Genomic DNA, 15,581 nt, shown 5'->3' with positions numbered 1-15,581 from the left:
CCTCTGTCCCTCCATCTCCGCCCACCTCGCGCCCCTCTGTGTGTGTGTGAGAGAGAGAGTGTTTGTGTCTCTCTCTTGCTTTCTCTCTTTCTCTCTCTCTGGGTGTGTCTCTCTCTCACCCTCCTGTCCCCTATCCCTCACTACCCTCTCCCTCGCCCCTCTTTCTCCCTTCTACCACCCCCACCCTCTCACTGTCCATCCTCCTTTCTCCCCTCTCTCTCCCTGTGTGTGTTTCTCTGTTTGCTTCTGTGTGTGTGTTGTGCCTGTCTGTCCTTGTACCTATCTCTCCACAATGGACAGTAAATTCTGACCTTTCTAAAGATGCCCACATTCCATTAGAGAACAAAACCAGTTTCAATCTCCCCTTGCCATGGCTGCAATAATGGGAACAAGCGTTTTGGATGTTGTTGCTTTTAAAGATCATATCAGCAGTTTTAACCAAACGTTTAACTAGGAATCATTGCTATTTAAGCAGATATCTAATATCAACCTGCCCTCTCCACTTCCACCAGTGCCATTTCTGGCTGTTCCTGTTCCCATGACTAAATATTTGAAAGTTCAAAATTCAGATCATCAGTACAGATTTTTAAGAATAGCCTGTTTTATTTCTACTAGATCAAAGCATCCCTGACTTCTGATCCAATACCCATGAGTACTGAACAGATCTTGGTCATATTTCAATTGTGAATGGAACAAACTGCATCCATAAGCTATTCCATCTTGCACAATTCAACCTGGTGCTACTGTCTTTATCAGATGTTATATGCACTTTTGAGCAGGCATTATAGAAGCAGGAGCCTTAGATCATTGACTTTTCTCATACTGAACATGGTTCTTATTCGACCTCTCTATAATTTGGCAATTCATTGGGGAAAGCATGTGTCAAACGTCTAAATGTCTTTATAGGATTATCATAGTAGGACTTGCTGTCTAAGTTCAACAAATAATTGCACAAGATATCTGAAGTATTAAATTAAAAACTACAATTTTATCGGAAGCATTTTTCAGATCATTGTCTGAATCAAGCTTATAACTATGCATATTGTGAAATTGGGCACAAAAGTTGTTTCAGAAACAGTTTATGTAATGCGCAGTTAATAAAATGACCTCAAATGGCTCATCAAGATGATTTCTAGGTAATAGTTTTCTAATACTTTGTAGGAATTTATTATATTTGTGACTTACTTAAGGATTTGTAATTCTCTTTTAGGCAAGAAAAATTCTGCCAGAGAACCTAGGGAGTGTTCTATATCTTCTGTCCCTGGATTTATCATTTCGTTTCAGCTACCACAGCATTCATGAGACTGTCACTGCATACTTAGAGCAGGTCAGCCTGGAGAGTTACAAGATATATAAGAGAGCAACTGAGATGTTGGAATCAATGGAGTGTGTATGTACTTTTCTCAAAGCTGCTGAAACCAAGGTATTTGCTACTAATGTTGTCCTTGTTTGAAAGCATTTATTGAATTTTACTTTTACAATGAGAGTCTTTGGGAGGATTTTCTCAGCTATAGGAACTAGGTGATTCAGGATAATATGAACTAGGATTTAGTTGTGATGAACGAGAGGGTAGTACCTCAACAGTTTCTGGGCTGGGGTTAAGCAAGGCTGTGTGGTAACCCCCATGCTATTCACAAACTAATTAATAGTGGCTGCTCATTTCCACCAGAGATCAACTGACCTTTTTGTGTCAGTATTCAGTGCTATCTCTTGGAAACCTCTTTAGCATTTGTGGCCTCTGCCAAAAATAAACTGACCACTGTAGGTATGATGATCTACAGTTTGTAGATGACTGCATTATAGTTGTCTTCTCTGCACCAGGTTTGCAAGCCACTTTGGATCTTTGCTCATCTTGCCCTTCTGTTGCCAAAATAAACCAACATCTGGTCAATCAAATATTCCTTATGTTGAAGGAGAGCCTCTGGAATACATTAAGCACTTCCTATGCAATGACAGCAACTTGCCTCAAAAGCTGCACCAGCTTGGGCTTCTACAAATTATAGCAGCAAGTGTTGATGATCTCCACGAGCAATATTCTCTCCAAGCTGCAAGTCTGAGGGTCCTCAGAGGGTGATTGACAAGCCAAAGTAATTTGCATCATTGACTTGCTGCACGTGAGCCTCGGAGGTCTGCAGACAAAAATCAAAGTTATGTGAACGCTGTCCAGAGGTCAGCAAAAGTCTTAGTGAACACAGCGTTATACTTATTTCTCGGAGCAAAACCCAAGTAGTGTATTAGTGTTATATTAGAATGCTAGAGAACATCTATCAGTAGTGCCTCCACGTTTGATGGGAGGACCATTTGTCCAATGCTAGACTCCATCTTGAAACTATATCTGCAAACATTCAGGTAAAACTCATGTAACATAAACTTCAGGACTCTGATCGCATGGTCAGAAATGGTCTTTCAAATCTTGAATCTGAAATGGCTAATGCTTCAGGGAAGGAAAAAGAAAATACTTTAAAGAGACTGAAGCTGTCCCTTAAAATAGGACAGTATTGACTTTAGTGACAGGAAGAAATTGCTCAGAATTGCAACGACTTGTTCATCAAGCTGCATCACTCTGAGTTCCATTGCCTCAATGATAACCAGAAAGGAAAGCGAGCCAATCTTGCGCACCTGATCCCACTGCCCTGTGGGATGTCCTGCCCTATGCCTAATAACCTGTGTGAGCTAAAGTTGAAGATCTATAGCAGCAATGTGCAACCCTAAGTAGACATTATTCTCAAATTATACGGCTGCTAATGATGACAACTATTCCATTTTTTAAAACAGTTGTTACTGCAATTTGTACAGCAAGTGGAAATATGTTTTGAGCATAGATCATCAAAAAACCTTCATGAATTATCTTTTTGAAAATCAATTTAGATTTGATTTTAAAATAATTTTACACAACTGTTGTAACATTTGATGATTGTGAAATACCCTGTTTTGTAGAGGGTTTTGTATTTGTCAGTGGACACATGTAGAAAAGCCAGAATGCCCACTTATTGTCATCATTGCATCAAGCCATGTGAAAATAATCTAAAATTGTCATTGATTTTGTGTTGTACTTTGGCAGCATTTTTTGAGGTGTCTTTCATGGTCAAATAGTAATGATTTAATCTTATCAAATGCTATCTTTAGTGTAATGTGGTTTGTTTCATGTCAGAGAATATTTGGTGAAAAGAAACCTTTTGACTTAATTGCATTTTTATTTTTCTAGGGTGAAATGAATCTTATGGAGCTGATTGAATTTGCAGACCAGGCTTTGATTAGCCTTCCTTATCATCAGCAGCTGCAAGTGATCCTAAGATATGTTGAAATCTGCTCAGAAATGTAAAGAATGGGAATTTCTCATTAAGCTTAACTATTCCTTACATTCAGGATTACATGCTGTATTGACAAAGCCTTTTCTTTAAACACAGTTTCTCATCTGTAGAACCCAAGGAATGCCTCCTTTTGATTCATTAGAATTTATTAAAGACAACGTGGGATAGTTTAGTGAATCAGATTATTTTTCCTAATCTGAAAATGAATGTTATTTGGACTGTTGTTGAAGGGATGACGCACTCTAGTGTAGGATATGAATGATTTGCCTTAGACAGAGACGGTGGCTCAGTGGTTAGCACTACTGCCTCACAGTACCAGGGACCTGGGTTTGATTCCAGCCTCAATCAACTTCCCTTTTTGGAGTTTGCACATTTTCCCCTTGTCTTCGTGGGTTTCCTCTGGGTGCTGTGGTTTTCTCCCACAATCCAAAGATGTGTAGATTAGGTGGATTGGCAGTGCTAAATTGCTCATAATGTCCAGGGATCACAGGCCAGTTAATTAGCCATGGGAAACGCAGGGTTATTGAATAGGGTAGGGGTTCTGTCTAGGTGGAATTCTCTTCAGAGGGTTATTTTGGACGCAGTGGGTCAAATGGCTTACTTCCACACAGTAGGAATTCTATGAACTTTTAGGTAATGTTATTATTCAGTTTTTTTGGGTGTCAAGAGACTTAGCAATGTCATTTTTGTTTTGAAATCTGCTCAATTCTGTTAAAGTAAATTAATTTAAAAATTGCCCAATTGCTTTTCATGCATTTTTGACATTAATTTTAAGGGATCTAGTAGCACTTGATTAACTAATTGGACAAGTTGCCCAGAATCCTGGGGTCAGGATCAAGAGATATGAGTTCAAATCCCATCTCTGCAGCAATATGGCTGACTTTTAACTGTTCCTACAATGGTGTAGTAAGATACTCAGTTGTATTTAAGAAGTTTGTTGTACTTCATGACTAATTTCTGAAGGGGAGGAAATATCCAAAATCTGCTGTCTAATTTTTGCCATACTTCCGATAGTTATATATGAAAGCCTGTTTCTGTTTGCCTCACCAATGAAACCCATCGCAAGATGTGAAGTTGCTGTATTTCCGTGTTAGATAACGAAATTAAATTTTGTCTGTTTCATGCTAGGTACCCTTTTACATTATCAGTGTAATTACTACTAAATAGTCTTCCTGGTTCCATTGCAAGTGTTTTGTCTCATTGCTTCAGATTTGAATTGCTAGATATAATAAAGGCTATAATTTCAAATTTTGTTTCATCTTTCCTTTTTCTTTCAGTTTATTTCTCTTTCTACGTGCATTCTTTCTTGTCCCCTTAATTTCTCTGCCTGTGCCTGATTTGGCATCTAGTTCACCTGCTCTGTTTTACACTTCCTTCTCAGTTTTTGTGCTGTTAATTTAACAATCCATTAATTGGATTGGTTAAGGATATACATATGTTAATACTGGAAAAGATGTTTGTTTTGCACAATTAGCAGCTATCATGTTTTATTGTGATCAGAAGTAATGTACAAATATTTTGGAGATTTTGAAGACTATTGTTGCTGTTTGTGTTCTTTTTCTACAGTTCCAAATCTGCAGAGGCCATGCCAATACTTGACCGCGAGAGTCGGAAAATATTTCTGAAACTTTTGTCTCACACCTTGCCAACTATTAAAGTCGAAACTTATCGCTGCTGTTTAAATCTCGTGAAGGTGGGATGAAACATGAGCTTGATCTGTTGACTACTTGTAGATTTTACTTTCACTAGTATGCTTATGCATTTAAGAGGAAGCAAAATAAGCACTTGAGGGAGAAATGAATAGAAGATTTATTGATTTAGATGAGATGAAGTAAAGGTGGGAGGATCCTCACAAGCAGCATGAATGTTGATTATAGAATGGTTTGTTTCCATGGTGTAAAACTGCATTCTTCAAGAGTGTTACACATTGGCTGAAGATGAAGCCAGGAACATTAAAATATGGAGGTTGGGAAAAGCAGGATGGTCTGACCAAGGCAGGACAGAGAGTGAACATCAACCACATGGTTCCTTTCAGACATTGAGAGATTCTGACTTGATGAATAAGGATGGTAAAGATTGCAGGCAGGAGGCTTAGACACTGAAGAACTGAGTCTGCTGGTTATGTGTTATGAAGATAATTGAAATCTTAATACTGTATTTTGTAGCTTTTGAAGAGTTCGCTGTGAAGAATGAAAATGAAGGGATGTCATGTTATGTTGGAACCTTTTCAACCCATAATAAATATTAGATAACCCTGAACCAGTAAAAGATCTTGGGGCTGAGTCAACCCTGAATTAATCAAAGCTGGGATGAAGATATAGCTTAGATTTTTATGACAATTTTTAGCACATCTCAAGAACTTCACTGTTAAAGAATGACCTTCCATAAATAGCGACTTCACTTCAATAATTTTTGCATATGAAACCATGAGGACAGTGATACAATAAATGAATAATCTATTTCTGATGATGGTGGCTGAGGGGCAAATGGTGACCCAAAATCCACAAGTCTTCCAAAGCATTCCCTGAAATAGTGTGGTATGATTTATTTGCACACACCCATACAAATAGACAAACCATATTCTAATGGTTCATCAAATATATGGTATTTTTCAGTGTAACATTCCATAACACTGCATTTATAGTGTCAGCCCAGTATAGCCCTAGGGTCCTAGTCAGGGAATCGATCCAAACCTCTTAAATTCACTTGTAATCACTAGCATTTAGCTAAAATAAGACTAGCTTAAAGCTGCAAAATACTTGACGGAATACTATTAATATTATTCTTGATGGATGCAGAATGATAGGAGATGGATTTACGTTTGAAGGGTAAATAGATTAATTTTTTTCTTCTTAAGCCTGTTTCTGAAATACCATTGACTCGTAGTTACTGATATGCAGACTCGTAGTCTTGAAATACTCATAATTTTTAAACCTTTTTCTTATGAAGGCTTGTCTTGGAATCCACAATGTTATCAACCCAATGTCATCAATTTCTCGAGGTGTTAATTTCCTTCTCCATCCCTGGGTTTTGTATGAAATATGTACATTTGGTCTAATGGATTCAACTGAACAGGTAGCTATTCAGATTGTTTAATTATGTACAAAGAAATGCTTTACGATTTGGGGATGGTAAACATGATCTGATGAGAGAAGCAGTAAAATTATAATAGAGGGGGCTTCTCAGCGCATTAGTCTGTCCCAGTTGTATTGTAAACTGTATTATTTGTCACCTCTTTCCATGTGCCCCTGAAACTTTTTCTTTTCAAATTGTTATTCATTTGCTTTTTGAAACTTTACCTTTTGAATTTGCATACATATTATCATTATTTTCACCTTTGGTCTGGTTCTTTTGCCAGTTAGGTTAATCTGTGTCCTCTGCTTATCAATTTTGCTCCTGGAACAACTATTCCTTAATTGCTCAAACAAGATCCTTAAAACAACTCTGTTAAAGCTCCCCTTAGCTTACTCTGTTTTAAGTGTAAAGACATAAAGAATAAAGAAATAGAAGCAAAATTAAGGCTATTAGCATTTCAAACCTACTTCATCATTAACTAAGATCATGGATGGTCTGATTGTGGCCTTAACATTGAATTGGAGAAATCGGGTTTGGCTTGCAACTCTGGTGCAGAGCAGACAATGAAACTTCAGTCATCGACAAACTATAGACCATATGTGTCTGTGGTAATTAGTTTTGGCATGGATACCACTGAAGTTAGAGTTCTACATCCAGCTAATATTTAATACTGATACCAAAGGTCAATTGATCTTTAATTAGCTAATAGGTATGGGGGCTTGGTTCAAGTCCATATTTATTTTACATCTCCCACTCGAGACAGTTGGAGTTATTTCGCCATAAAGCTGATGCAGAATTGTGAAGAAGTATATTTGGACATCTGAATCTTTGGATCACAGTCTGTAACTTACTAAGTCAATGCACTGGTCGGGTCAGGGGAGACGGGCATTCTTTTCCCTCGCAAATCTAAAGGATGAGTGAATGAAGTCTTGTTGCAGGCAACACTATAGCTAAAATACCATTCGGACCACAAGCTTTGTTCTTCTTTTGTTTGATTGCTTGTTGCAGCTGTCTTACTGGTGGTGGTTCACAAATGGATCCTACCACAGGGAATTGGGGATGGTCTGGAGAGTATCAGCTGGCTCTGTGGATTTATGGTTGAGGTGCTGAAATGTTCTTTCCAGGGTTGATGGATGGCATTGTCTTGAGAAGGGAGGTAATTTTCTGGGAGAACTTGATAGCCATGGAAGGTGTATTCATGATGTAGTCAAACAAGTTGATTATCAACCTGAAAATCCTTCCAGTATGCCTATGGCAAGTGGTAAGAGCAGCACAGTCTCCCGGTCAGCCGGAACCTAGAAGATTCAGTCTCTGCTTCCCTCTTGGCTAGGTAATTCCAAAGATTACCAGCCCTCTAAGGGATGAAATTCCTCCTTATACCCAACTTTAAATGGGATAGCTTACTCTGAAGCTATGTCCCCAGTTCTAGACCAACACCCCAACACCACTCAGCAAAATAGGGGAAACATTCTCTCAGCATCTACCCTGTCAAGTCACCTCAGAATTTTGCATGTATCAAGAAATCACCTCTCACTCTTCAAAACCCCAGTGGTATGGCCCAATCAGTTCAAACTTTCTCCATAAGATTAACTCATCATTAAAGAAACTGGAGGATTTGGGTTCAGAAGTAGAGATAGCTTGCTGCCGTTAAACAGGCCCTTGGTGAGATCATAGCTGGTATGCTGTATGCAGTTTTCATCTCCCAACCCAAGAAAAGATACACTTTTCTTTGAGGGAGTGTAGTGGAGGTTTACTAAGCTGATACCAGGATAGCATAACTGTTCTATGGAGAAAAATTGGTTTAAGTGTGCCTATACTCACTTGACTACCCAGTGCTGCAGCTGTTGGGTAGGGATTTCAGCATTCTAATAAGCAATTAAGTTTTGTGTTTTAATCTAGGATTCCAGATTTAACAGGAAGGGACATAGTACTGAAATGGTTGGAAGTGCCCCCTAGCATCAATGTGCGGAGTTCTTCTTCAGTAAAACTTACAGGTTGGGAAATCTTGAAGTATGAGTTCCAACCATAGTCGGATGGAAAGTTAATCACAGAGCAACTTTTCAGAGAGTGCATTTAGTGCTTGACAAGTGATTGCTAACCTCTTGGAGGTCACCACCAGTCTTGGACTTGCCGAACCTTTAACTGGATTTCTCCGCTGACAGCCTTCGCCATGGCTATAAGCACCTTATGGAGCTGTACCATTGCATCCCTATGAGCAGTGCAACCAATAAAACCACTAGCAGGAACAATGCTAGGACGGGCTGTCATATCAAACCACAATTCCACCGGTCAGAGCAGAAATTTAGCTTGAATGAGGTGAGACCCTATCATAAGATCCGCAGGCAGAGAATTGGCTCTCTCAAAATAATGAGTGCTAGTGCCACAAAAGGCTTGGATTTTCACAGCAGTCATTTTTTGACATCTGCGGCCTTCTAATACAATATCTCCTTCACAGTAGACCAGGTGACTTTTTTTTAATTCATTCACAAGATATGAGTGTCACCGGCTAAGCCAACATTTATTGCCCAGAGGGCAAAAAAGAGCCAAGAGTTTGGAGTCACACATAGGCCACGGCAGTTTCTTTCGGTAAAGGACATTAATGAACCAGATGGGATTTTCCCCAACAATCAGTTCATGGTCACCATTAGACTCTTAATTCTAGATTTTTTTAAACTGTATGCAGAAGCAGATTCCACCATATGTCATGGTGGGATACAAACCTGGGTCCTGGGAATGTTACTTGGGTCTGTAAATTAACAGTCCAATGATAATACCACCACTAGGCTGTCATCTCCCCTATACAGACAGTGTCTGTTACTAGAAGATCAAACCCCATCCCACCCCAACTATCTCCCTCTCCCTGAAGCTGTGTTCTCTTTCCGATCTTTAAAATTATTCAGGGCTGAGTTAGGTTTTGATAAGACAAGTGAGTCAAGAGCTATGGGGGACAAGCAGGAAAGTAGACCTAACTCCATCAGGTAGATCAGCCATGATCTTATTCAATGGTGGAGCGAACTGGAAGGGTTAAATCACCTCTAACCCCTATGTTCTGATGTTCCCGCAGGTATTAGTAATGACTTGTTTGGGCATAGGAAAGAGTAGTAGTTGTGGAGGGTAATTGAGAGAGATGGGGGTGAGAGGGCAATGGATGAGTGAGAATGTTTGCTGTTCAGATGAGAATGAGGGGACTGATGACAGAGGAAATGAATAGAGCTGCAATGTGCGTTGTCCTGACGAATACTGTGTATGTCAGCATGGGGTTTTGTGCACAAAAGTGTTATCCACTCACCTTAGCAATGCTGTTGAGGTTCTTTAATAAGGACATAAGAAATGGTAGTAATGAGGCAATTTGGCTTCTCATGCTTTCTCTACCATTTAGTGAGATCATGGCTGATCTGTTAGTGACCTCGGTCTCCTTCCCTGCTTGTCCTCATAACTTTTAACTTCCTTGTAGATATGTCTACCAGACAGATGCTCTTCTCCGAATCACAGAATTCTAACAGCGCAGAAGGAGGCCACACATGCCTACACTGGTTCTTCAAACAAGCATCAGGACCTCATGCTAATTTCCTGCCTTTTCCCCATCTTGAATGCCTCAATACAACCTGCCTGTATCATGTTTCCAGACAGGGCATGAAATGCACTAACTATTTGCTGTGAACCTTTTTTTTTTCTCACATCATCCTTGGTTCTTTCGCACATCACTTTAAATCTAATGCACTCATTCCTTTTCTTTTATGTGCAGGAGCAGCTTTTCCTTATCCATTCTATCCAGCCCACTCTTGAAATCTGCTGTCAGCTTCTCTCCAAGGAAAACAGTCTCAAAGTCTTCGATCTGACCTCGTAACTGAAGTTTCGCACTCCTTGAACCACTCTTGGAAATCGCTTCTGCGCTCTTTTCAATGCATTCGCATATGTCCTGTAATGCTGCATCTATAACTGTACACAATACTTCAGCCAAGTGTCTTGCACAAATTCAGCACCACCTCCTTGCTCTTAAACTTTATGCCCCCATTAATAAAGTTGAGAGCACTGTATGCTTTGCTAATTGCTCTCTCACTGTACTGCCACCTTCCGTGATCTGTATACGTATGCACCCAGGTCCCTCTGCTGCAACATCCTCTTTAGAATTGTACCCCTATTTTACATTGTCTTACAATATTCTTCAACCAAAGTGCACCACCTCACACCTCTCTGCATTGATTCCTTTCTACTACCTATCAGTTTACAGTTCTTGCAAGTTTTTGCATCATCTGCAACCAGTGAACTTGTCCACTGCACACCAGGATTCAGATCATTAATATATATGAGGAAAAGCAAAGGTCCTAGTACTGACCACTGGGAACTGCATTACAAATCTTCCTTCAGCCCGAAAAATATCCTTTGTTTCTTGTCAGTCAGCCAATTTTGTATCTACATTGCTACTGCCCCTTTTATAGTATGACCTATAACTTTCCACCTAAGTCTGTTGTGGGCACTGCATCAAATGCCTTCTGGAAATCCATGAATGCAACACCAACAGCCTTGTTCTTCTCATCAAAACCTCCTGTTACCTTTTCAAAAACTCCAAGTCAGTTAAACATAACTTCCTCTTTAGAAATATGTGCTGATTCTTCCTTATCAGCCCACCTTTTCCACTTGTTTACTAATTCTATCCAGAATAATTGTTTCTAGAAGTTTCTAGGGGCGGCACAGTGGTTAGCACTGCTGCCTCACAGTGCCAGGGACCGGGGTTTGATTCCGGCCTTGGGTGACTGTCTGTGGAGTTTGCATGTTCTCCCCGTGTCTGCGTGGGTTTCCTCTGGGTACTCTTGTTTCCTCCCTAAGGATGTGCAAGTTAAGTTGATTGGCCATGCTAAATTGCCCATTGTAGCCAGGTAAGCGTGCTAGGTCGGTTAGCCATGGGAAATGTGGGGTTACAGGGAAAGGGTAGGAGGGTGGGATGCTCTTAGGAGGGTTAGTGTGGACTTGATGGGCTGAATGGCTGATTTCCACGCTGTAGGGATTCTTTGAAAATATCCTCGCCTCTGAAATTAAACTAACTGGTCTAAATGCTGGGATTAACCTTACAATCTTCCTTAAACAAGGTTGTAATGTTTGCAGTTTTCCAGTCTTATGGCACCTCTTCCAAGTCTGGAGAAGACTGAAAGATTAAGGCCAGCACCCTCATGATTTCCACCCTCTCTTCCTTCAGAATTGTTGGATGTATCTCATTTGGTCCTTGTGTCTTGTCAGCTCTAAGTGCCAACAATCTGGTTTCCTCTGTCACCATGGCCTGAGCGGAGTCCTCCTCTTTTATAAAGACAGATGCAAAGTATTTATTTAACACCTCAGCCATCGCCCCCCACCGCCTCCATGTGTAAATCCCTTTTTTTTCCTTTATTCATTCACGGGATGAGGGCATTCCTGGCTAGACAGCATTTATTGCCCATCCCTAATTGCCCAGAGGGCAGTTGAGAGTCAACCACATTGATGTGGGTCTGGAGTCACATGTAGGCCAGACCAGGTAAAGATGGCAGTTTCCTTCCCTATAGGACATTAGTGAACCAGATGGGTTTTTCCAACAATCGACAATGGATTCATGGTCATTTTTTGTCTCTGATCAGCCCTACTCCTCCATTAACAACTCTCTTACTTTTGTGATAACAAGGTGTAGAGCTGGATGAACACAGCAGGCCAAGCAGCATCATAGGAGCAGGAAGGCTTGATGTTTCGGGCCTAGACCCTTCATCAGAAATGGGGGAGGGGAAGGGGGTTCTGAAATAAATAGGGAGAGAGGGGGAGACGGAGAGAAGATGGAAAGAGGAGAAGATAGGTGGAGAGGAAACAGACAGGTCAACGAGGCGGGGATGGAGCCAGTAAAGGTGAGCGTAGGTAGGGAGGAGATAGGTCAGTCCAGGGAGGACGGACAGGTCAAGGGGGCGGGATGAGGTTAGTAAGTAGGAAATGGGGTTGCGGCTTGAGGTGGGAGGAGGAGATAGGTGGGAGGAAGACCAGGTTAGGGAGGCGGGGATGAGCTGGGCTGGTTTTGGGATGCGGTAGGGGGAGGGGAGATTTTGAAGCTTGTGAAATCCACATTGATACCATTGGGCTGCAGGATTCCCAAGCGGAATATGAGTTGCTGTTCCTGCAACCTTCGGGTGGTATCGTTGTGACACTGCAGGAGGCCCAGGATGGACATGTCATCTGAGGAATGGGAGGGGGAGTTGAAATGGTTCGCAACTGGGAGGTGCAGTTGTTTATTGCGAACCGAGCGTAGATGTTCTGCAAAGCGGTCCCCAAGCCTCCGCTTGGTTTCCCCGATGTAGAGGAAGCCACAACGGCCTGCTGTGTTCATCCAGCTCTCCACCTTGTTATCTCAGATTCTCTAGCATCTGCAGTTCCTACTCTCTATTACTTTTGTGCCTGACTTTTGAATTTCCCTTTGTGTTAGCTGTACTTTTGGTTTCTTGGCACTCTACAGTTTCCAGGATGGGGCAAATTGCAGTTCTGAGTTACTTGCTTACTTCCAATCATGTCTGCCTTGTTTGGCAAGGTTGTCCTCTTCTCCCTGTCATTGAGAGAGATCTCTTAACTATACTACCTCAGATCCCTGAGCAAGATCTCCAATTGAGGGCAAGAAACTTAAGAGCACTCTTTCCATTTCTGTACATTCGTGTGGTTGCTGCAACTTCAAAAATTCAGTCCAGGGGAATCGTTGATACCGATGCAGTAGTGTCTCCAGTGAGAAATCCTTCCTACGACAGCTCCAGCACACAGTCCTATCTGTGCTCCGTCACTATTTGGCAAACAAGGAAGTAAGATACCAGATGTCCTCGTTTTTCAAGGACCGCAACTGCCCCCCCACAGTGGTCGAAAACACCCTCGACCGCATCTCTTGTGTTTCCCGCACCTCAGCCCTCACACCCGCTCCCCGCAATAAAAACAAAGACAGAACTCCCCTTGTCCTCACGTATCACCCCATTAACCTCCAGATTCAACGCATCATTCTCCGCCACTTCCGCCACCTGCAATCCAACCCCACTACCAAGGTTATATTTCCCTCCCCACCCTTATCTGCATTCCGGAGGGACTGTTCTCTCTGCGACTCCCTCGTCTGCTCCACACTCCCCACTAGCCCCACCACTGCCGGCACCTTTCCCTGCAACCGCAGGAAGTGCTACACCTGCCCCTACATCTCCCCCCTCACCTCCATCCCAGGCCCCAAGAAAACCTTCCACATTAAATAGGTGTTCACCTGCACGTCTGCTAATATGGTCTGTTGTGTCCGCTGTTCCTGATGCAGCCTCCTCTACGTCGGGGAGACCAAGCGGAGGCTCGGAAACCGCTTTGTGAAGCACCTACGCTCGGTTCGTGACAAACAACGCCTCCCAGTTGAGAACTACTTCAGCACCCCCTCTCACTCCCTGGACGACATGTCCATCCTGGGACTCCTCCAGTGTCACAACAAAGCCACCCGAAAACTGGAGGAACAGCACCTCATATTCTATCTTGGAACCCTAAAACCCAATGGTCTCAATGTGGACTTTATACAAGCTTCAAAATCTCCCCAGCCCCACCCCCCCATCCCCACGTCCTTGGCCTGTCTGTCTTCCCTCCCACCTACCCGCCCCTCCCTCCACACTGACAAACCGCCCATCCCAACTCCCTGCCTACACTCACCTTCACTAGCTTCATCTCCACCTCCTTGACCTGTCCGTCTTCTCTCCACCTATCTGCTCCACTATCCACCTTCTATCACTGCCTCCCCCTCTCTATTTATTTCAGAGCCTCCTTTCCCTCCCCCATTTCTGAAGAAGGTCCAGATCCGAAACGTCAGCTTTTCTGCTCCTCTGATGCTGCCTGACCTGCTGTGTTCATCCAGCTCCACACCTTGTTATCTGTAGTAAGATACCAATGCTGTGGCCAGGCACATTGGAGAATCTAATGGTTTCCTGAGCTGCAATGGCCCTGCTATTTCATTGGGTATAAGAGTCACCGGACATTAAAGGTTAACAGTGTTTTCTTCTGACAGCTGGTGCAGACTTGCTGCGTTTCTGTAGCAATTTCTGTTTTTGGCTTAGATCTGTAGTTGTTGGTTTACTTTGTTCTGTGTGTCAGCTTATAAAGCCTAGCATTGTTTCTTTTTAATATATCTGCCTTTTCAATTGTTCTGCCACCTGGAAAAAATTGTGCACATATAGTCGTCTCTGATGTTTCTAGGTTCCCTTTAAAATTATACCTTTTTAATTTATTTATTTTTGTTTTTCCTAATTTTTCCTCCTAAAACACCACACACACTGGAGGAGCAACACCTCATATTCTTCCTCGGGCGCCTACAGCCCGATGGCCTGAACATAGAATTCACCAGTTTTAAAATCTCCCCACTCATGGCCTCATCCCACATCCAAATCTCCCTTTCATCCCCACCTCCTTGACCTGACACAACCTGTCCACCTTCTTCCCCACCTATCCACACCACCCTTCCTACTGACCAATCCTCACCACCCCCTACTTGCATCCACCTATCACCATCCCACCTATCTTTCCTCTGGCCCCACCCCTCTTCTCTCTCTTTATTTCTCAGCTCCCTTCCCCCTCCCCAGATCTGAAGAAGGGACCTGAACCGAAATGTCGACTTTCCTAGTTCTCTGAAGCTGCCTAACCTGCTGTGCTCTTCCAGCTTCACACTGTTGTCTCTGACTCCAGCATCTGCAGTCCTTTTTAACTCTGAGTGACTTAGGTTGTCTATCCATTTTATTAACCTCTATTTGTCCTTTTGAAGTCTGTTGCTATTTTCTGCATTGTTTCTGTGTTCGAGTTTCATGTCATGAATTTCTTCACCCAGAGGGTTGTCAATCTATGGAACTCCTTGCCCAGTGAAGTAGTTGACGCTACTTCAGTAAATGTTTTTAAATAAAAGGTAGATTTTTTTTTTGAACAATAAAGGAATTAAGGGCTACGGTGAGAACGCGGGTAAGTGGATCTGAGTCCACGAAAGGATCAGCCATGATCTTATTGAATGGCGGAGCAGGCTCGAAGGGCCAGATGGCCTACTCCTGCTCCTAGTTCTTATGTTCTTATGTCATTTTTACCCTTTGAAATAAGGCTCCAAGCCCTCAAGTTCACGTGAATAAAATGTATCAAAGAGCAGCGATGCATACATTGATTCCAGGGAACACATCTCAGTCTCTCCCTGTTTCCTTTCAGTCTGTA

General features: G+C 42.2%; 1 protein-coding gene across 1 annotated transcript in view; it reads left to right on the top strand.

The window, feature by feature from the left end:
• rttn (rotatin) overlaps window positions 1–15,581 on the top strand; it is a 181,259-nt gene that overhangs the window by 47,699 nt on the left and 117,979 nt on the right. The window contains exons 12-15 of the mRNA XM_048595750.1: window positions 1,211–1,423; window positions 3,206–3,318; window positions 4,878–5,004; window positions 6,261–6,386. Coding sequence (XP_048451707.1) covers window positions 1,211–1,423; window positions 3,206–3,318; window positions 4,878–5,004; window positions 6,261–6,386 — 579 coding nt within the window. The remainder of the gene's footprint in view (window positions 1–1,210; window positions 1,424–3,205; window positions 3,319–4,877; window positions 5,005–6,260; window positions 6,387–15,581) is intronic.

The sequence above is a fragment of the Rhincodon typus genome, chromosome 4, assembly GCF_021869965.1.
Source record: "Rhincodon typus isolate 14 chromosome 4, sRhiTyp1.1, whole genome shotgun sequence".
NCBI classification, from domain to species: Eukaryota; Metazoa; Chordata; class Chondrichthyes; order Orectolobiformes; family Rhincodontidae; genus Rhincodon; species Rhincodon typus.
This window is presented reverse-complemented; position numbering and strand designations above follow the sequence as displayed.